The sequence below is a fragment of the Chionomys nivalis genome, chromosome 3 (genome assembly GCF_950005125.1).
Source record: "Chionomys nivalis chromosome 3, mChiNiv1.1, whole genome shotgun sequence".
Taxonomy (NCBI): domain Eukaryota; kingdom Metazoa; phylum Chordata; class Mammalia; order Rodentia; family Cricetidae; genus Chionomys; species Chionomys nivalis.
Window position 1 is genome coordinate 122,806,276 of NC_080088.1, and position 21,985 is coordinate 122,828,260.

At 51.4% G+C, this 21,985-nt stretch overlaps 1 protein-coding gene across 1 annotated transcript in view; it reads left to right on the forward strand.

The window, feature by feature from the left end:
* The first annotated feature begins 15,736 nt into the window (after positions 1-15,736).
* The window catches only part of Myo18b (myosin XVIIIB), a 208,631-nt gene continuing 202,382 nt past the window's right edge, over positions 15,737-21,985 (forward strand). The window contains exons 1-2 of the mRNA XM_057764761.1: positions 15,737-15,875; positions 21,358-21,575. Of these exons, the coding sequence (XP_057620744.1) occupies positions 15,737-15,875; positions 21,358-21,575 (357 nt within the window). The remainder of the gene's footprint in view (positions 15,876-21,357; positions 21,576-21,985) is intronic.

Sequence of the window (21,985 nt, forward strand, 5' to 3'; positions counted from 1 at the left end):
TAATGCATCATGGGTGGCTTGCAGAAGATTGATCTCCTGTCCCTCCTCCTTAAAAGGCACTGAGAGTGCTGTGCCCAGGCTGACAACCAAACATTTCGGGGAATGACCTCCCATCACTCCATCAAGATGCTGATCTGGTTTCAAAGCCAGCCGTGTCTACCCTGTCAGCTGGGCGAACAGAGTTCTTCTCTAGCCAGCATGGCCTCCTGGGACCAGGGATGTCCAGCACACTTCAGCCTTCTTGCTGTGTGCTGTCCCCCTCGGTCTTAGTGGCCTCCGTGTACAGTAATAGATCGCACCAGCTCAGCCCTCTTTCCCTGTCTCTTACGCACAGCAAGTTGTATGTTAGAACTGGTTGGGGGAGGGGCTCATTTGCCGGGGTTTTCTTACCCCTTTCTGTTCAGTGCTTGCCACTTTAAACCAGAACCCATGCCACGGCTGCCTGGGCAGGACTGTTTGCTATGGGCCCATGTCAGGGGCCCATGCCTCCTGTCTCTGACTTGGACAGGAGATGCCCTGTGTCTTGCTGATTTGGTAAGAAAGGAAGTTACCACTGACCTGGCCAGGTCACTACTGAGACTCCCTGGAGTGTCTTGGTGCAGACTTTAAAACTCATCAGCCAAATAGCCGTCAGGAGACCCCAGTCTGGTGACCCTGGTCTGGTCTGTGCAGCCGCCCTGCGGGCACAAGACACTGCCTTGTGAATTGTAGATGTATACATCTGTAACCAAGGCCGAAGAGCTCCTGGCCCTCGGGAACGCCAGGCAAATGCCACCAACCCCGAACTGGCTTCTCTCCAAGGACACTCAACTCAGCCCCCAGCCAGTCACTGTGAATGGCGCAGCTTGTGTTTTCTGTATGTGTTTTATGTGTGTGTGTTGTCCCCTGGACTTTGTTTTTACTATGGGAAAAGCTTGAATATATTCATCAGGCTGTTGGAAGGTAGTCCCGAGCCTAGACTATCGATGTGATAGTCACGAGGCGTGTCACCGCATGGGATGGAGGAGCAGACCCTCAGGGTTCTAACTGGGAAAACACGCACACGTATCACACAGAACAGTGGGGTAGGCCACCCGCGGCAGTCGCCACACAATCTGAGCACTTGTATGTGTTTGCTTCCCTCAAGTTGCCCACTGTGCATTTGTGTTACTCGTGTGAAGCCCAAGAGCCTCCTCCATGACTGGACCCATAGGCTTGCGAGTGTCTGACTTGGGACCAGCTCAGAAACTGGGTCTGTCCTGGTGACCTTTGGGTAGAAAAAGAAGGAAATTGGTGTATTTTGTACTCCCCACAGTAGCTTTGGGTCAGCTGTCCCCTCAGCTGTCAATGTCACTCCCTCTACTCTACGTGGCTTCTTTGCCTTCTCCATTACGGTCTGAGAGGCTGGCCCTGCCTCTGGCCCCTCAGGTCTCCCTCTCCTAAGTGCTGCTGTGACTGTCCAAAGACCCTTTCATCCTCTACACATGGTGGACAATTTGAGAAGCCTTTCAACTCCTGGTGTCACGCATGCGCATCTGTCCTCATGTGCTGGTGTCACGCATGCGCATCTGTCCTCATCTGCTGGCGTCACGCATGAGCATCTGTCCTCGTGCTGGCGTCACGCTTTACGCATGCGCATCTGTCCTCATGTGCTGGTGTCACGCATGCGCATCTGTCCTCATCTGCTGGCATCACGCATGAGCATCTGTCCTCGTGCTGGCGTCACGCATGTGCATCTGTCCTCATCTGCTGGCGTCACGCATGCGCATCTGTCCTCATGTGCTGGTGTCACGCATGCACATCTGTCCTCATGTGCTGGTGTCACGCATGCGCATCTGTCCTCATCTGCTGGCGTCACGCATGAGCATCTGTCCTCATCTGCTGGCATCACGCATGAGCATCTGTCTTCATTTGATGGTGTCACGCATGCGCATCTTTCCTCATGTGTTGGCATCACGCATGCGCATCTGTCCTCATCTGATGGTGTCATGCATGAGCATCTGTCCTCGTGCTGGCGTCACGCATGCGCATCTGTCCTCATCTGCTTCCTATTGCTCTATAAACACCATAACCAAGGCAGCCTGGGGAGGGAAGGGCTTCGTTCATCCTAGACTCTCTGGTCAGAGTGAATCACTGGGGGAACTTAGGGCAGGACCTGGAGGCAGGCACTGCGGCAGAGGCCACGGAAGAACATTGCTTACTGCCTTGATCCCCATGGCTTCCTCAACCTGCTTTCCTATACACCCAGGACCATCTGCCTAGGGGTGACACCACCCCAAGGGAGGACCCACAGTGGGCTGAATCCTCTCATATCCATTGTTATGCAAGAAAATGCCCCATTGTTTGTCATAGTGTTGGGGACATTTTCTCAGTTGTGAGTCCCTCTTCTCAGGTGACCCGAGCTTGTGTTCAGTTGTCACAAACCCAGGCACCACAGGCCCTTGATGCAGTTAGTGCACAGAGTTAAGTTTGTGACAATTTGATGTAATGTGCTATGACAAGGTGGGACTCCCCCAAAGTCTGCCCTTTCCCCAGGCCTGGGATGGAAACTTCAAAGAAGCAGGTTCTGAACCTTGATACTATGGACCTAAGAGACCAAGTGACTTATTGAGGGGGAAGTAAATCCACAATCCAGGGTCTCCAAACACTGCTGCAGGTCCCTTAGGTACAAAAGGGGGCAAAATTGCTTCCAGCTGAAAGCCCCAGTTTACAAGAGGGTGGCTTTTGCCACGTTGAGGTTAAGACTGGGCCTGACTCGTGGGTGAGTGTTGAGGTCAGGTTTAGTGTCTGGAGCCTTGAACTTCTCTGAGATGGTGTGAGCTCACATGGTTACAGTGGCCAAATCTTCAGGCCAAGAAATCAGCATGGGACCTGACTCTTAGAGTTCGCACCGCCCTGAACCAAAACTGAAGGAGCTGTGGCCATTAGATGGTGGGAGTGGACCTGCCCAGTATTTTCGACACAGGCCAAAGCCACAGGACACAGTGAGGTAGGAACTGTCAATTCCACGCTTCTCCTTCAGCGCTGGGTGAGCTCACGGCTTTTACGGTGCCTGTAGGTGCAAGGCAGAGTGAGCAGAGCCGTGCAGCCAGGCCACAGTTTGCCAGGGTCATTCATGGCCACCTGGGCACTGGGCAGAAGCAATGGTGTAGATAGTAGATGTGAATACACCACCCACCTTGTCAAAATCGTCATGGGTGACCTTGACTGCTGTCGTGGGCCAATCAGATCTTTCTCAGGAAGACTTATTGGCCCGGTGGCTCTGTCATCAGATGTTCTCAGCTGTCATCTCCTTTGGGGAGGCCTCAGCAGCAGAGTGCCCTTGCTCAGCGCCATGCCCTTCTGCAGGCTGTTTCACACTGATACTTGGGAATGTAGCAAAAACAGATCCAGAAAGTGCACTGGGGTTGGCCAAGGTGGTCCTGGGACCTCCCTGTGCCAAGTGTGGATGCCATTCCCAGGATTCAGACACATGCTCCCTGTATCCTGTTCTCAGGGCTATGTCACAGGGAAACCGGTTTGCAGCTCTAATACAGTACTGGATGGATCCCCTCAGAGATGGATGGAACCGCCGTTGGTGTCACGGGTCACTTCCCTGAAAGGATGGCAAGTGACAGGTGAAAATGGGTGGCGGAAAATGGGATTCAGACATTGAATGGTGAAGACACTCCACCAAATAACACAATGACCCTCTTTCCTGGTGACAGTGGCTTGTGGGACCCACGGAACCCAGCATGGCAGCTTCTGGGTGTTTCTTTTTTCCCTCCTCTCCTCCCACTTGGGGAAGGAAGACTGGAGTTGGGGAGGGGTGCGGGGTGCTTGGCGGATGCCACATCCTGCTTACCAGCTCCAGTATGATTTGTCAGCCCAGGGGTCACACATCCACCTCCACAGACGTGTGTGGTCACTTGCTTTGGGTGGATTGTGGATGTTAACACAACTACACAGGATACTATCAGCCTAAAGCCCAGAGAATCACTTCTGCACCCCAACCCACTGCTTATGGCCCACCTTCAGGCTAAGAGGGGAGCTAGAAATGGCCTGGGTGGTTCAAGTCTGAATACCATTGGGTCCTCACGGGCTTGAAAAACATAGCTTGTAGAAATGCCCACAGCAGCTCATGCCACACACTGGGACCCTTGGGTGCCCACAACCTCATGTTTGTTATCTAAATGGTCATTCTCACAGAAGGCCCCCTATGTGCCAGTGAACCTGTGAGAATTATGGATGCTCAGGGGGTACACTGGCTTGTTTTATGTCAATTTGACATAAGCTAGAGTTAGCTGAAAGGAGGGTAACTCAATTGAGGCGACGCTATAGGGCATTTTCTTAATTAGTGATTGATCAGGGAGGGCCCAGCCTATTGTGGGCAGGGCCACCCTGGTCCTGGGTTCTGTAAGAAAGCAGGCTGAGCAAGCCTTAGAATCAAACCAGTAAGCAGTACCCTTCCATGGCCTCTGCACCAGCTCCTGCCACCAGGTTCCTGCCCTGTTTGAGTTCCTGTCCTGACTTCCTTCAGTGATGAACAGTGATGTGGAAGTGTGAGCCGAATAAACCCTTTACTCTCCAACTTGCTTTGGTCACAGTGTTCATACCAGCAACAGAAACTTTGACTAAATCAAGTTGATAGCAGGATGAGGGGACATTGCTGTGTCAGTCCTGACCATGTTGGTTTTGAGAGGACTGTATGAAGACTTTGGGACTGGATTAGAAAAGCCATTGAGTGCCGAGAGCTCAGTGGATTGTTCTGTGGGAGCTCGGATGAGGGGAATGCTGAGGGCAGGGCAGATGATGGAGGCCTGACTCGTGAGGTGTCAGAGGGAAGCAAAGACTCTACCAGGCCATTTTCTGGGGCAATGGCTGCTGGTCAGATGGGGCTGAAGAATCAGCTGCCATAAAGAAGAGATCAGTATTATTGATATGAAGTCTTCTGGGACATAGAAGCTGGTGTCCAGAGGCAGCCAAGGCTGTACCTCGAGCTGGCAGCTGAACTTGGTAGTGCAGGAGTCACCCAGGTGGTGCTGGCTTTGAAGGCCTGAAGGAGTCATGGAGAGCACCTGAGGATTGGCACTGTGTGGCAGGGCTGGAGTCCCAGGAGAGGCCAGTGGTGAAAGTGCAGCCCAGTTGCAGCAGAGACCCCAGGATTTTGGAGACGCCAGTACCATGGGATGGGCACCAAGAACAGCAGCAGTGGAGTAGAGCCAGCCTGAGCCTGGAAGACAAGCTGTGTAGCTGCAGAGGGCAGAGCTGGAGAAGTGTCCAAGTCCTTTGGAGGAGCCCAGATGACTGTGAGTGAACCCCAGGCTGCGGACATTGAATTATTTACTCAGTTGGAGTTTGGTTTTGCTTTGCTCGGATGGGTACTATGCACTGGTTCTCCCCTCTTGAAGCAGAAAGTATTTGTTTTTGATTTGACAGGAGCCCACAGATGAGAGATTTTGAACTTTAAAAAGAGACTTTGGATTTTTAAAAAGACTAGATGTTTTTTAAAAACTGAACTTTTAATGTTTGAATTTATAAAGACTGTGGGACTTTTAAAGTTACTTATGTTTTATATTGTGATATTAATGTAACATCCTGGGAATAAGTGAGAAAGAAGGTTCTAATTGAAAAGTGGTGTGTTTTTGTGCCAAGCTGACAGGGGTCAGTTGTCCTGGCTAGTTTTTTATGTCGACAATGCCTCCATAAGATCCAGCTGTAGGGCATTTTCTTAATCAGTGATTGATGGGTGAGGGCCCAGCCCATTGTGGGAGGTGCTATCCCTGGCTTGTGGTCCTGGGTTCTATAAGAAAACAGGCTGAGCAACCATGGGGAACAAGCTGGTAAGCAGCTCCTGTCCATGGCCTCTGTTTCAGCTCCTGCCTCCAGGTTCCTCCTGTCTGGTTTGAGTTTCTGTCTTGACTTCTTCAATGATAGACTTCATAATATGAAAGTTTATGCCAAATAAGCCTTTTCCTCCCCATTTGCTTTTGGTCATGGTGTTCCATCACAATAGTAACCCTAACCAAGCAGGGGAAAGCACTCTTTGTGAGGTTACTGCCTCATTGAGGCGGAATGAAGAGGGTGGTAACTGGTGCCGTCAAGCACTGGGACCAAGGTTTGATCCCCGTCACCCAAGTAAAAAGCCTGGCATGGCAGTTAGTGCTTAGAATCCTGAGTCGGGGGCCCAGTGGCCAAGCAGCCCAGGAAATATGCGGGTTCCAGGCCAGTGAGAGACCTTGTCTCAAAGACAACGTGGGCAGAATCTGAAGAATAGCACCCCAAAGTTAACCTGTGCCCTCGACACGCAACAGCATGTACTCACGCTGGCAAGTGCACCTGCAGGCACGTAAACACGCTCATATGCTCTCTCTCGCTCTCTCTCTCTCTTTCTTTCTCTCTCTCTCTCTCTCTCTCTCTCTCTCTCTCTCTCTCTCTCTCTCTCTCTCTCTCTCTCTCTCTCTCACATGCAGAGTGGAAATGTGCTTAGGAGAAGCAGCCTGTATGTTTGAACGATTAGAGTTCTGCATTTGATTTCTGACCGGATCCCTCGGGACTGTGTGTGGGGACATGTGCCCTGCGGATGTACTGAAGGCTCAACCTGCTGGTCTGCTCTGGGGCTGACACCCAGGGCCATAGGCAGGCTAAGCACCGGCTCTAAGCGCTGGCTCTACACTGTGCTCCGCCCATCCCAGGACAAAGCCTTTTGGGCAGAGGCTGGGTTAGCAATGTATTTAGGATTGCTTCTGGAGTAAATGCTACCTGGGTTCAAGTATTGGCTTTCCAGTGCCTTGGACAAGCTGGTTAACCTAAAAAAATTACATGTCTTTATTTCTCTATGTGTGCACACTAGGAACATGGGTGGAGGTCAGAGGACAATCAGCAGAAGTCCTAGGGATTGAACTCGGATCATGGGCTTGGCAGCAAGCCCCCCTCCTCACCGAGCCATTTCACTAGCTCCAAGTGCCTCAATTTCTACCTGTAGAATGGAGACGAGAGAACCTCTCCGCAGCGGGGCTGTTGGGAAAACAAACTGAATTAGAGCCTTTGGCAGAAAACTCTCGCTATGGGAGGTGCTGCCTACATTGCTTGTTTACTGCTTCATGTCACAAAGAGCCACCACAGTGGTTCCGGCAACTTCTACTCCGCCTAGTAGGATAGAGGGCTACTTGTCTTCCTTCCTGACGCTTGCTCGAGGCCTCTGCTCTTTCCCAAGGCAGAAGCTGCAGCTTGGGTGTGTGTGACCCGCCGGGGACAAGATGAAGGCTGAGAATATGCTCGTCCAGAGCGGTCCCCTCCCTGCTCCCTGCCTCCATATATGTCCATGCCATCCACAGCTGGTTCAACGGCCACCACCCCGGCTGTGTCTCCTGGCCAGACCTGGGGCTCACGGGCTAATTTTGGAAATGACTGGGGCCCAGCTGCTATCTCACTGGCTGGGGGAGGAGGCACAGCGAGGGATGTGAGAGTCTGAAGCAGGCGCTCCTGACGCCGTTCCCTGCCCTGTCCGGCTCTCCACACTTGCTGGGGTCCCTTTGTGACCATCCAGGAGACTTTCGGGACAGGAGTGGTTCCAGAAACTCGAGGCCACCAGGTACTGTCGGGCTGGGCGTTATGCTGGCACCCTGCAAGCTGGAAGAAAGTCCCAGTGTTCAGAGGCCTGTGTGAGGCCTTGGGACATGTGGTCTATTTTAGGCCTTCCTGAAGGCGAGTGCTTCTCAGGCCTTACCCTTTTCTGTGGACTGTGGTGTTTGCTCCAACAACGAACCATTTGGTGTAAGGATTTTATCCTAGACCACGGAGACACTGTTTAAGCTTCCAAGTTTTGTGTCTGTTTGCCAAGCATTAAAAAGGATTTATTTTTACATTTATTATTTATTTGGAGGTATTGTTCCAGCGCACACGTGTGGAGGTCAGACAATAGCTTTGGGTGGTGGTCTCTCTCCTTCTACCATGTGGGTCCCTGGGAGAGAACTCAAGTCGTCAGTCTTGGCAGCGAGCTCCTGCCGAGCGAGCTCTCTAGACCACTGCTAACCTTTGCTTTAAAAGTTGTTGAGTTCTGAGTTAACCTCTACTGTGGAATCTGAGAGTGCAGAGCCCAGGTGTATGTGTGTGCACACGCGCACATGTGTGCATGTATGTATATGGTGTGTGTATATGTGTTTGTAGATGTATATGTATGTGTCTGTGTGTATGCGAGTGTGATATGTATGTGTGTATATGTATGTTTATGTATGTGTGTTATATACGTATGTGTGTCTGTGTGTGGTGTGGTATGTACGTGTATGTGTGGTATCTATGTCTATGTGTCTGCATGTAGTATGTGTGTGTGGTATGTATGTGTATATACATATATTTGTGTGTGTATGTATGTATATGTGTATGCTGCATGTATATGTATGTGTGTATATGTGTATGTTGTACATATGTATATGTATGTGTGTATCTACGTTGTGTGTATGTGTATATATGTGTGTGTATGTGTTGTGTGTATGTATTGTGTGTGTGTTTAGTATGTATGTGTATTGTGTATGTATTTGTGGTATGTATATACATATGTGTCTGTGTGTTTAATCTCATTGATTTCAGCTTTACTGCTTTTCTGTCTTTGTCCAGAGGGCCTAGCTTTCCCCTCCTGAGTGTTCAGCACTGCTGAACATGAGTCTGAGCTTCCATAGGATTTTCTTTCAAATGAAGCCTATGTGTGTAGTGAGGGAGGGGCTGGTGGCCCAAGGCTGGAAGATTCAGTGTTCCATGTTGCTTTCTGAGGGAAGTGTTTGCTATAACACACTGATCCCCACTTCCCTTGGGCCCTGGGGAGGTGCAAACTTCTTACAACAATTTGTCTGAGCTCCGAGGCATCAAAGTTGCAGGTCTCAGGAGGTCTCAGGCAACTGCTTCCCTCGAGCAGGTGAGGAAGAGCCCAGGCCTTCCCAGGATGGTCCCACATTCAGGACTGGGGGGTCTAGACTGTTAATTGACTTTTGACCCTCCTAACAGACTGTTTCTCTCAGGGCACCTGCTCCTGCAGCTGACTCCTTGCCTCTTTAAGCTGCCTCCTTCTGAACCTGGGTAGCAGGTGGAGCATCAGGAGAGGGATGTGTTCTGGGGGGCAAGGGAAGCCAGAGAGGAGAAAGAAGGGAGAGGAGAGTGGAGAGGTGAGGGAGAGAAGGAGAAACAGGAGGAGGGAGTGGAGGGGGAGGAAGAGCAGAGGTAACTGCAGGAGGGAGGGAGAAGGAGAGATGAGGGGGAGGGGAGGAAAGAATGGGAGCCAGAGAAGGAAGGCAGAAGAGGGTGGCAGGCCTGGCCTTCTTTTGAGGGGCCTTTTGGTGACAATCAGGTATTTGGTTCTTCTTGCACACGGGCTTGGTCACTTTGAGTCACAGGGCCTCATGCTGCTGCTGACCCTGTGACCTTGGCCATGACCTTCCCAGTGGAGATTTTGTTTTTTCTTCTAACACCTGAGGGCAAAGGACCCCCTGGCCTCTCCTGTAGGACTTAGCTACCAGTGGGGCCTGCCCCACCTGATACATTGGTGTCTCCTTCACACTGGCCTGGGAAGGGCCCTGGAATGCGTGGTCCAGGCTTATCTCAGATTCCATGACAGTATTTGGGATCAACCAGAGACTGAAGTTCTGGCTGGTGCCCACCCAGATCAGATTTCATAGCCTTCTCTTTGATGTGTGGTGTGCTTGTGTGGTGTACACAGGTGCAGTGTGCATGTGTGTGGTATATGTGTGGTATGCATGTGTGTGGTATGTGTGTGGGGCACATGTGTAGTGTGCATGTGTGTGGTATGTGTGTGGAGTACATGTGTGGTATGCATGTATGTGGGTGTGTGCATGTGTGTGGTATGTGTGTGGAGTATATATGTGGTGTGCATGTGTGTGGTATGTGTGTGGGGTACATGTGTGGTGTGAATGTGTGTGTGCATGTGTGTGATATGTGTGTGGGGTACATGTGTGGTGTGCATGTGTGTGTGCATGTGTGTGGGGTACATGTGTGGTGTGCATGTGTGTGGTATGTGTGGGGGGCACATGTGTAGTGTGCATGTGTGTGGTATGTGTGTGGGGTACATGTGTGGTATGCATGTGTGGTATACATGTGTGTGGTGTGCATGTATGTGGTGTGTGTGGGGCACATGTGTGGTATGCATGTGTGTGGTATGTGTGTGGGGTACATGTATGGTGTGCATGTGTGTGGTATGTGTGTGGTGTGCATGTGTGTGGTATGTGTGTGGTGTGGATGTATGTAGTATGTGTGTAGTGTGCATATGTGTGGTATGTGTGTGGTGTGCATGTATGGTGTGGTGGGGGCCTGCTCACCACAATCTTCATCTGTCATAAGTACAGAAGACACACAGTTGTCACAAAGTTCTGAGGAGCCAGTGTGTGGTAGAATGGTGTACCTTTCTGTGTCACTTAGAGATGAGACCCGAGTCTCCACTCTGGGAAGACTCCCCCACAACTCAGCCTAAAGGTTGCATCTCTACACAGCCACTAGGAGGGAGGGGACAGTCTTCCTTGATGCCTGCAGTCTTTGGAAGATGAGGACATGTTCATAGGGTCTGTGCTAAGTTGGTGACCCATTACTCAGATGTGCTGGAAGCAACCAAGGCATTTGAAAACCAGAGAGGACGGTTTGGGACAAACAGAGTCTGTGGGGTGCTGTCCAATACTCCCTGTGTGCTAGGGCACAGAGAGGAGAGGCAACTTGCCTATGGGCACACAGTTCTGCAGTGATAAGATTGGGCTTGCCTCTGTCCTTCATGATGGCATTTAGACAGTCCTGCTAGAAACCCCGCCTACTGTTTCCTCCCCCAAACCTCCCACCTCATCCTTGTCATCCAAGACTGGAAAGAAAACATGCAATCCCAGATTTTTTTTTTTTTTTGATTGTGTATGTGTGTCTTTGGGTATCTGACAGCAAAGGCCAGAAATCTGCTGGGCATACATGTTTACCTGCACAGCTAGCCATTAGCTGGGTAGGGACGTTGGGGCTCAGGGTCCTGGGAGTTTCTCTTCACCATCAACCGGAGCTTGTTTTCAGCTGTTTTGGGGAACCAGCTGGTGTTTGGGCTCGGGTTTCATAAGGGCAGCTGGAAGAGCCACAGCATTGAGACACTGTTCCTTGGGATCAAACATTTCACTTGCCCTCAATAGTCCTGGGGCTCTGGCATGAAGAATGAGCCCATTTCACAGCTCAGGAATGTAGGGCTTCAGAAACCCAAGGTCACACAGACAAATGAACCCAAGATTAGGTGCTTTTCTGGTAGACATCTGTGTGATCTGTTAAATGATTTATATTAAATCCTGTGACGTTTCACTAGGGTGGATAGAAGACGAAGGCCATTCTGGGTCATCCTGCAGGATTGGATGGCTGTCGGGGACAACTGTCAGTTTTACAGAGGAGGAACCGGCACCACAGACTCACAGGGTGGCCAACTCTCTCCCCTATTTTCCTGTCATCAGTGTTCAGCACACTTTCTCATTTCTTTTCCATGTCTCATCTATTTCCTGTTGAAACAAAAACACATCTGCCTCCGTTTCTGCTTCTGCTATTCTTCCCATTATCCTAGCGCTGGACGGGTGCTGGTCTAGACTGCGCTGAATTTGGGACTTGATAATTCTGTCTCTGTTGGATCCTGAAGGGTGTCTAGTGGCATCTCTGGCTTTGACCCAAGACTCACATAATACCATCTTTGAGTGTGGCATCTGCAACTGTGCCCAGGCATCACTAGCATCCATGGGCATGCACAGTCACCATTTAGTGAGACACACTGGCACAGCCACCCATTCCTACACCCACAGCAGACATGACTAGTCAATCTCAGAACACTGCTGTCTCAAATCACACATAGCCCAGGCAGCTGCCTAGCTAAGAGTCAGACTTCATTGGTCGCCTCTCATTAAGTCATCAGCTCCACCTGCAAGGTCCAGCATGTCATTAAGGGCATGGTGGCTGTTAAGGACATGTGACCTACTGTATAATTTAGAGACAGAGGAGAGGAGGGGCTAACAGCTTAGTGGCTGATTGTGCTGTGTGATTAGGTGTTCTGTCACCTGAGAACTTTATGAGACATGGCTGATACAAACATACTTAGACCACAAGAGACCAGTGTCTTCGTCTGACAGATAGTGGAATAACAGCCCCCAAGAGCATGGGCTCAGGTGAGGCCTGAGGTCTCCAGGGAAAAGAAGGATGCCCTTGATCATGCCCACCTCATGTAGAGGGAGAAGCTCACACAGGGCACAGATACTTTCTTCTGAAAAATGGTGGGAGGTCAGATGAAGACGTGTGTGTGTGTGTGTGTATGAGAGTGAGTGTATGCGTGAGAGAGAGAGTATGTGTGTGTGAGAATGTGTGTGTATGTGTGAGAGAGAGAATGTGAGAGAGTGTGTGAGAGTGTGTGTGAGTGTGAGTGTGTGAGTGTATGTGTGTGTGAGTGTGTGTGAGTGTATGTGTGAGAGAGTGTGTATGTGAGAGGGAGAGAGTGTGTGTGTGTGTGAGTGTGTGTGTGTGAGTGTGTGTGAGAGAGAGAGAGAGAGAGAGAGAGAGAGAGAGAGAGAGAGAGAGAGAGAGAGAGAGAGCAGGAGAGCAGTGCTAGCGGTGTCGCTGTGTGGCTGCTATGGCAGCACATATAAAGGAAGTACATGAGTTATAGCATTCCTTCTGGGAGTAAGCTCCCAGGTAATGGATGAGACAAAGAGGGATGATGATCAAGAGGGATGGAATCCTCTTGGATGTGATGTCTGTGACATTAGAGTGACACAGGCAGGCACCAGAGGCCTGAACTCTGTGCTGTGGTCAGGCCTTTGGCTGCCCTTCTCCTGTGACCCTCCCTCCCCTGTAACCCTCCCTCCCTACCCTGTGACCCTCCCACCCTCCCCTGTAACCCTCCCACCCTCCCTTGTAACCCTCCCTCCCCTGTGACCCTCCCTCCCCTGTGACCCTCCCTCCCCTGTAACCTTTCCTCCCCTGTGACCCTCTCTCTTTGCCCTGTGACCCTCCCTCCCCTGTGACCCTCCCTCCCCTGTGACCCTCCCTCCCCATGACCCTCCCTTGCCCATGGCACTTTATGAACCCCTCCTCCCTGACCTTCCCTTCCCTATGTGAAATTCCATCCCTTGTGCCCTCCCCAAGGGCTCCTTCCTTTGTGACCCTCCCTCCCTCTTGACCTCCCTTCCTATGACCCTCCTTCACCTGTGACCTTTTCACCCAAGTGGCCTCCCTCCTGTGTGACCCCCTCCTTTGTGTCACTCCTCTTCCCTGTGACAGTCTCTTTCCCTGCTCTTCCTCCCCATGAGCACCCCCACTCCCCCTGCTTCTTGCCTCTGTCTCAGCTGCTTTCCTGTCCTCCCTCCCCTCTCCTCTGCCCACATTCCCCCTCACCATCTGCCTTAGGGATTCTAGTACTGTGATAAACACCACAATCAAAAGCAGCTTGGGGGGAAAGGGCTTGTTCCATTTTATACTTCAAGGTCACAGTCTTCACTGAGAGAAGTCAGGGCAGGAACCTAGAGGCAGGAGCTGATGCAGGGGCCATGGAGGGTTGCTGCTTACTGGCTTGCTCAACCTGCTTTCTTATAGAACCCAGGACCATCAACCCAGGGATGGCCCCACCCACATGGAGGCGTGATCTCCATGAAGATTCTGTCTTCCTAGACATGCACTACCCAGAACAGCTTCCAGCACTTTCCTCACTCACCTTCTCTGTGCTTTTTAATGGCCTTGTGAGATAGGAGCTCACTACTATGCAGCCCCGGCTAGTCTTGAACTCAAGAGCCTCCTGCCTAGCTTCCCACATCCGGGATTCCTGGTGTGTGTGTGTGCCACCACACCTGGCTCATTCCTTGTACTTTTTTAGTTCTGAGTATGACACACTGCTACAGATATACCTGGCTCTGACTGGCCACAGACTTTCCTGCCTCTAATGACAAAAGGGTTTTTATTCCTTTCTGTTATGGTTTGTCTCAAGGTCTGCGCCAGGAAAGAAGCACAGCCACCTCTTTTGGTTACTTAGCCAAGGTCAGAGTGAATGAGCCACAACTGTCACCTTTGTCACTTAGCCAGTAGACACAGGTGCTCCATCTGCTCCTCCCACGTCTCGGGCAGACTTTAATCATCAACCAGAGGTCTCTTTTGTCCCCGAGTGTAGACACAGCTCAGAGTTCTTCCTATGTAACACTCTAAGTAGCTATACTCTTAAGGATCAGTCTGAATACTGGAACCGATTTGACCCTGGCTGTAGCAGCCAAATCTTTCTGGAAAATGACACATTTGGTGGGATTTCAGAGAGACTAGTGAGTAAAGGAACTGTCCCTTGACAGCTGCCGCTGGGCTGGGGGACTCTAGTGGGCTCAGGTCCTTGCAAAGTGGGAAACAAAGCCCCACACACACACAAGCTGCAGCCCCGTTAGGAGAGAAAAGGTAGATTGCTGCTGCACCATGCCAAGGCTGTGCCAGGGCTGAGGCAGGTGCTTCCATTCTCCCAGCGTCCCTGCTTTCCTGAGTACCTGGCCTCTGTGTGACCTTAGGGAGCCGGGTGACAGGCTATCCAGTCTTTCTTGGTTCTGCAGGAGAGCTCACAGGGTGAGCCCTCTGCCTGCCTGCAGGAGAAAGGAGGCCCAAAGTCATTTCAGGATCAAATAAGAGAGAGAACCAACCTAGTGTGGGAAGCTGACATGAGCCACGCAGAGGTAGGCCACAGGCAGGGGGACCACCGAGTTCTAGGGACCATTGACCCATCTGATCTCAGAACCTGCTCCGCTGCCTAGCTGGGTCCTGGAGCTTCCTACACCTTCGCCTGAGGGAGGGAACCCCAAACTGGAGTTCCTCCCTAAAACTCCTAACACAGGCATTGGAAATGAAATACAAGGCTCCCTAAAGTGATGTCATTATATCTGTGCTGTCCCCCAAAGGAAGAAGGGCAGACAGTTCAGAGCCTGGGCTCAGAGACCATCCCCCTGCTCTGCTGTGTGACCATGTGCCCATAGTCCACTTCTCTGATCCCCAGACACCAGCTCTTCCTCCCCACACTCCCAGTCCTCCCCCTCAGTAGACACTAGTGCTTGTGGCAGGTCTTTCCTGGGACTTTTGGACTTTCAGTGGTGACTCCAGGCAAGGGCCTCGACTTCTCTGAGCAGCTGTCTGCCCCGTTGGTGACTCCAGCCATACATACTGGCTCAGATCCAGCAGGGTTGGGGCAGTTTCACTGTGAGGACCTCAGGGTCATGCACACGGTCAGTTCTTGACCGTGGGAACAGATGATTAAGGCCACTAAGTCAAGACAAACCCCTGCTTTCCATGTGGCGCCTCCCACTTCACAGCAAAGGACGCTGAGAGCTTCCCAGGTATCCTGGGATGTGCGTAGTGGCCAGGATACCATGAAGTCCCACTGTGAGTGGGATATTGGGGTCCCGTGGTGGGCTCGCCCGTGTCCCTGCCCTGTGAGTGGGACGTCAGGGATCCTGTCGTGGGCTCCCCCATGTCTCTGCTCTGTGAGTGGGACATCAGAGATCCTGTCGTGGCTCACCTATGTCCCTGCCCTGTGAGTGGGACGTCAGGGATCCTGTCGTGGGCTCACCCGTGTCCCTGCCCTGTGAGTGGGACGTCAGGGATCCTGTCGTGGGCTCACCCGTGTCCCTGCCCTGTGAGTGGGACGTCAGGGAGTCAGGGATCCTGTCGTGGGCTCACCCATGTCTCTGCTCTGTGAGTGTGACGTCAAGGATCCTGTCGTGGCCTCGCCTGTGTCCCTGCCCTGTGAGTGGGGGACGTCATGGGACCTGTCATGGGCTCACCCATGTCTCTGCTCTGTGAGTGGAAAGTCAGGGGTCCTGTCATGGGCTCGCCTGTGTCCCTGCCCTGTGAGTGGGACATCAGGGATCCTGTCGTGGGCTCGCCCGTGTCCCTGCCCTGTGAGTGGGGGATGTCATGTGACCTGTCGTGGGCAGGGACATCAGGGGTCTCGTGGTGGGCTCACCCCAAGTCCCTGCTCTGTGAGTGGGACATCAGGGGTCCTGTCATGGGCTCGCCCCGTGTCCCTGCTCTGTGAGTGGGACATCAGGGGTTCCGTGGTGGGCTCACCCCAAGTCCCTGCTCTGTGAGTGGGACATCAGGGGTCCCGTGGTGGGCTCGCCCCAAGTCCCTGCTCTGTGAGTGGGACATCAGGGGTCCCGTGGTGGGCTCGCCCCAAGTCCCTGCTCTGTGAGTGGGACGTCAGGGGTTCCGTGGTGGGCTCGCCCCAAGTCCCTGCTCTGTGAGTGGGACGTCAGGGATCCTGTCGTAGGTTCGCCCTGTGAGCTGCACCTTTTCCCTTCTCTCACTCACCGTTCACGGAATGGAGCCATGTCACAGGAAGCAGAACGGGATGAGGTTTTTCTGTTACTCCACCAAGAAAGTGTCTCTCAGCTGAGATCTCAGGGGAGTGAAGATGGGAGTTACGTAGGTGGAACAGCATTTGAGGCAGGTAGAACAGCATTGCAAAGGGCCTGGGGTGAGAATGTACCTGGAAGGGTATGCCTGGGGCTTAGTTTACCTGCCTTGCTGGGAGGAGCTGGTAGGCAGGTGGTCATAAGGGACTCTTTGGTTCCCATGAGGACTTACGCATTTATTCTGGGAGGCAGATAAACTCAGTGGCTGTATCTTGAAGACTGGACACTGGGTGGTGGTGGGGAGCTCAGAGGGTCATGGTGGAAGCTTCAGGTCCTGCCTGAACATGGAAAATGTTCCAGGTCACTTATATATCCAGGTATTGGCCTCTCTCACTGGCCCTCCCACACACAGGAGACTGGAGAGGGCACAGCATTCCAGAGTCAGCACTGGGAGCTGCTTAAGCTGGCATCGGACAGCATGTGTGGGTCAGGCCTGGAAGGAATGACAACTTGAGAACACCATGTAAATGCAGGGGAGATGGGGCCTTGCAGTACAAAGGGCTCCTGGCCCCAGTCAGTGAGACTAGCCTGCAGCCTGCGGGTGGGGTCAGGGTGCTGGGCACTGGGACACCAGCTGAGACCTGGGGGAGAGCGAGCAGCTCAGGGTTGTCACAGCCAATGTTCCTTGAGTCTCCGGATGGTGAGTGATTTCATCTCAGGGCCATGGCCAGAGCCTGGGAGGGCACGGTAGCTGGGACAGCCAGTGTCACGTCAGATCTATTCCTGCCCTGGGCTCAGCTCCCGAATTCAGAGCCTGTGAGTCACTAGGGCACTCTCCAGTGTCTCCCAAGGGACCTACTGTGGGGAAGGGGGTGGCCTCGTGATTTACTTGGCCTCATGCTATCTGCACATGGAGCTCAAACTGTGAGGATTTTTCCATAGGGAAAGACCTGGCTGCTCTGGCCACCTGTGCAAGGTCATGTCCAGCCTCCCACTGGCATGTAGTCTCTTCAAGCCTAAATGTCCCTTCTTGGATCTTTGAACCTGGAGTTTCTTCCTTGCCCAGGCATGGAGAGAGCTGGGAGGCCAGCCAATAACTGTGGGCTAACCAGCTCCCTGCACCCAGTCCCTGTGTGTGGCAGCTGCCAATGCCTAGGGTCAGGCTCTCTGAGGACGAGGTCAGACTGCTCACCAGGCGTTGCTGGGGCCGAGTTAGAAAGAGCTGTGCATAGAGACTGCGGTCCCAGTGTTCTGCAGTGCCCATGACTACCGTCTGCGAGGGCACATGCAATGTGCTTATAGCCAAGCTCCAGGCCTGTGCGGCTGTAGGAAGTCAGAGACCAAAGAAGGCTCTGGTGTGTGTGTGTTTGCGAGAGAGAGAGAGAGAGAGAGAGAGAGAGAGAGAGAGAGAGAGAGAGAGAGAGAGAGATTTTCCCTCTCTTTGCTTTTTAAATTATTGTACAACACAACACTTTGAACAAATTTTCCCAACTTACAGGGCTGAGAGAAGATGAGATATTGACTCCTGGCATAAGAGACAAATAAAAAAAAAAGAAACAAAAATGGGGTGAAACAAAAAAAGATCTCCAGCACATTTTCACACGCATGAGCATGCACCTCCAGGACACATGCTCACACACGAGTGTGAACCTCCAGGACACGTGTTCACACGCAGGAGCATGTACCTCCAGGACATATGCTCACACACATGAGCATTCACCTCCAGGACACATGTTCACACGCATGAGCGTGTACCTCCAGGACATATGCTCACACACATGAGCGTGCACCTCCAGGACACATGTTCACACACAAGTGTGAACCTCCAGGACACATGTTCACACGCATGACTGTGTACCTCCAGGACACACGCTAACACGCATGAGCGTGTACCTCCAGGACATATGCTCACACACGAGTGTGTACCTCTGGTCTCACTTCCACTTTCAAGTCTCTCTCTCTCTTTCTCTCTCCCTCCCTCCCTCCCTCCCTCCCTCCCTCCCTCCCTCCCTCCCTCCCTCCCTCCCTCCCTCTCTCTCTCTCTCTCTCTCTCTCTCTCTCTCTCACACACACACACACACACACACACACACACACACATGATTTTACTATCAGTACAAAGTATAGGATCCGGAAAGGAGAGCAAACCCAAGCAGACTCTTTGTAAGCCTTCTACACTGATCTCCAGATGTGTCCTTTCTCCTGCAAATGACAATATCCTGTCCTTCCCCACGACTGCATAAAACTACATCGTGCATCTGGACTATATTTCTCTATCTCCTCTGATGGGCATCTGGGGCTGGTGCAGGAGTAAAGCGGAGGCGCAAGTGTCTCTGATCTGTTGATGTCAGTCCTGCGGAAACATTTCCAGGAGACATGTGGCTGGCTGGTGTGGCGGTTCTATTTTCGGGATTTACCAGACCCTCCACACTGGTACATTCCCACCATTTCAGCTGAGGTCTGATTTTCCTACAGTCAAATGCCCCATCTTTTATTTTTTAATTAAAAGTTTTTCATGTATTTTGAATGTATTTCTGCTCCCCAAACTCCTCCCAGATCTTCCCAGCTCCAATCCCACCCCTCTTGATGTTCTCTCTCTTTCTCTCAAAAGTAAGAAAACCATTAATCCCAGCACTCAGGAGGCAGAGGCAGGCGGATCTCTGTGAGTTCGAGACCAGCCTGGTCTACAAAGGGAGTTCCAGGACAGGCTCCAAAGCTACAGAGAAACCCTGTCTCAAAAAACCAAAAAAAAAAAGAAAAAAAAAGTAAGAAAACCAAACAAAACAACAAAAAGAACACTCCCCAAATTCCCCAAATCAAAACAAACAAGGAAAAGACCAATAATCAAAAAAAAAAAAAAATGATGGCTAAAGCAAAACGAAACAAGTCAACAAATACAGCGTTGAGCTCCTACTTCACCCTGCTCTCCCGTTCCCTGTCTAACCCCATACCCCAGTTTCCCCTTTGTCTCTTCATAACACTGTGCTCTGTTTCCCCTTCCTTGGAAGATCCGCTCCTGCCCCAGACCCTTACTAGGTACCCAACCTCTTAGGTTTTTTGGATTGTGGCAGGCATATTGGATTGAAAGCTTAAAAACTAGGTTCCCCATAAGGGAGGAAGCACACGTTTGTCTCTTTGGATCTGAGTTACTCGTTCAAGATGATACTTCTAGATCCATTCATTTGCTTGAAACTTTCAGTTTCTTATTGAATATTTCCATTAGCCACCATCAGTTGGTGGACTTCTAGGCTGTTCTAATTTCTGGCTATTATAAATAGAGCAGTAATGAACGTAGATGAACAGCATCTCTGGAATAGGCTGTAGAGGCCTCTGAGTATATGCCCAAGAGTGGCATAGGTAGGTCTTGGGGTAGATAAACTCCCAGCTTTCCACCATGGCTGTCTCAGCACTCACACCAGCAATGACGAAGTGTGCCCCTCCCCCACATCCTCACCAGCGTTTGCTCATTTGTCTTATTGATCTTGGCCATTCTGACAGGTGTAAGAGGAAATCTCAAAGTGATTTTTGATTTGCATTTCCTTGATGACTAAGGACGTTGAACATTTCTTTAAGTTCCCGGCCATTTGTGTTTCCTCTTTTGAGAGTTCTGCCTAGTTCTACACCCCATTTTTTCCCCTTTGATTTCTTAAGGTAGGGTTTCTCTGAGTAACAGCCTTAACTGTCCTGGAACTAGTTCTTGTAGACCAGGCTGGCCTCGAACACACAGAGACCCACTGCCTCTGCTTCCCAAGTGCTGAGATTAAAGGCGTGTGCCACCCTCACCTGACTCCGACACCCCATTTTTAATTGAGTTATTTGTTTTCTTGATGTCTTTTTTTTTTTTTTTTTAGTTCTTTATATATTTTGGGTATTAGCACTCTACTGGGTGTGGTGTTGGTAAAAATAATTTCCCATTGTGTAGCCTGCTGCTTTGTCTGGATGATGGTGTCCTTTGCCATACAGAAGCATTGTGTTAATGGTGTTCTGTTCAGAAACTCGTCTCTTGTGCCAAAGAGTTCAAGACTATTCCTGCTTTCTCTTCTATCAGTTTCAGTGGATCTGGTTTAATGCTGAGGTCTTTGATCCATTTGGAGCTGGATGTTTTGCAGGATGAGCAGTATGGCTCTATCTGCATTCTACAGGCAGCTGTCCAGCCGACAAGCATTTACTGAAGATGCTGTCTTTTTTCCCCAGTGTTTAGTTTTTGATTAGGTATGCATAGGTGTGAGGACTTATGCCCGAATCTTCCATTTGATCCTACAGATCAGTGTCTTTTTCTCTGCCAATATCACGCAGTTTTCATTCCTCGAGTTCTGTAGTAAAATTTGACGTTGGGGATGGTGATGCCTCCAGCAGTTCTTTTATTGTTTTGGGTTGTTTTAGCTATCCTGGGTTTTCTGTGTTCCAATATGAAGCTGAAGATTGATTTTTCTCCCCCAATATCTGTGAAAATTATGCGGGAATTGTGATGCAGATGACGATATTAATGTCTGTGAGATGGATTTCATGTGTAACGCACTTGGGTCAGGATGTGGACTATTCGATGCCTTCCAGAAAGTTCCTTTGTACGACCCTGCAGCCGAAACTCCTCTCATCTCTACTACTTCTTCGGGGACTCAATCACCACGCTGCTTAGGCAGGCATGGTCTCTGTGCACGTGCTTAGGAGCCGCACACACAAGAATGTGTGTTTCTCCCTCGACACGAAGCTATGGTGTCGAGTCGTGAGGAAGAGAATTTCACACACTATCCAGTGCGTAGCTGGGGGCTTCACCGTTGGGCACACTCTCATGCGAAGGGACTTCTGTCATAGTAGAACATCCTACAATTGGTGTGGGCAGGAAGAAATGGCTGACCAGGGTAAAAGCCTCTTTCAGGTCTCTGTGGTTCAGATGGGACAACGCTGTCCCTTCCCCGTGTGGTGCTGGCAGTGGTGGGAGCTGAGCCAGTTCTAACCAGTCTCTCTCTTCTCTACCTTCCGTGTCAGCTGTCAGGCCCCTGTCCGCTCATTTCACGCTCTCCACAAGCCTGTGAAACTTCACTCCGTGTCGGCCTCCGGAGCACAACCTCATTTGTCACCTGCAGCCCAGCCAGCGGTGTCGTCATGGCCATATCGTCACGCCTCGCCCTGTGGGAGCAGAAGGAAAGTGGTATTCCGGGGCTGTGGTCACAGGGCCGGGACTCTCCCCTGGCGACATGGGCCACCTTCCCACCTCGGGCAGAGCGACAGCCCACTGTCTCCATGGCCTGATCAGGCCTTCTGGGCCTAGCCTGGTGACTCCTTCTACACCTGTCACCTGCTTTGCCCTTTCTCATTCCTTAGCAGGAGGCTGGGAATGATGGTGGCACAGCCTCTCATCCACACCTCACGGCAGCCCGAAGAGCATGGGGCAGGGGAGGGAGCAGAGGGTAGCTGTTGGCTGCCAGTCTAATGCTGGAGGATTTCCATGAACCTTCTCTGGTCACCACAGAGACCTGGAAAAGGCTCTTACCCTGGTCACCTGTTTCTTCCCATTCACACCTATCGTAGGATGTGCTAAGAGCTCCCTTGTCTCTGTTCCTCCACTCCCGTCCTCCTCTCTTCCCCTCCCGTCTCTTCCCCTCCCGTCTCTTCTCCTCCTTGCCCCTCCCTTCTTAACCCTTTTCTTCCCTTTG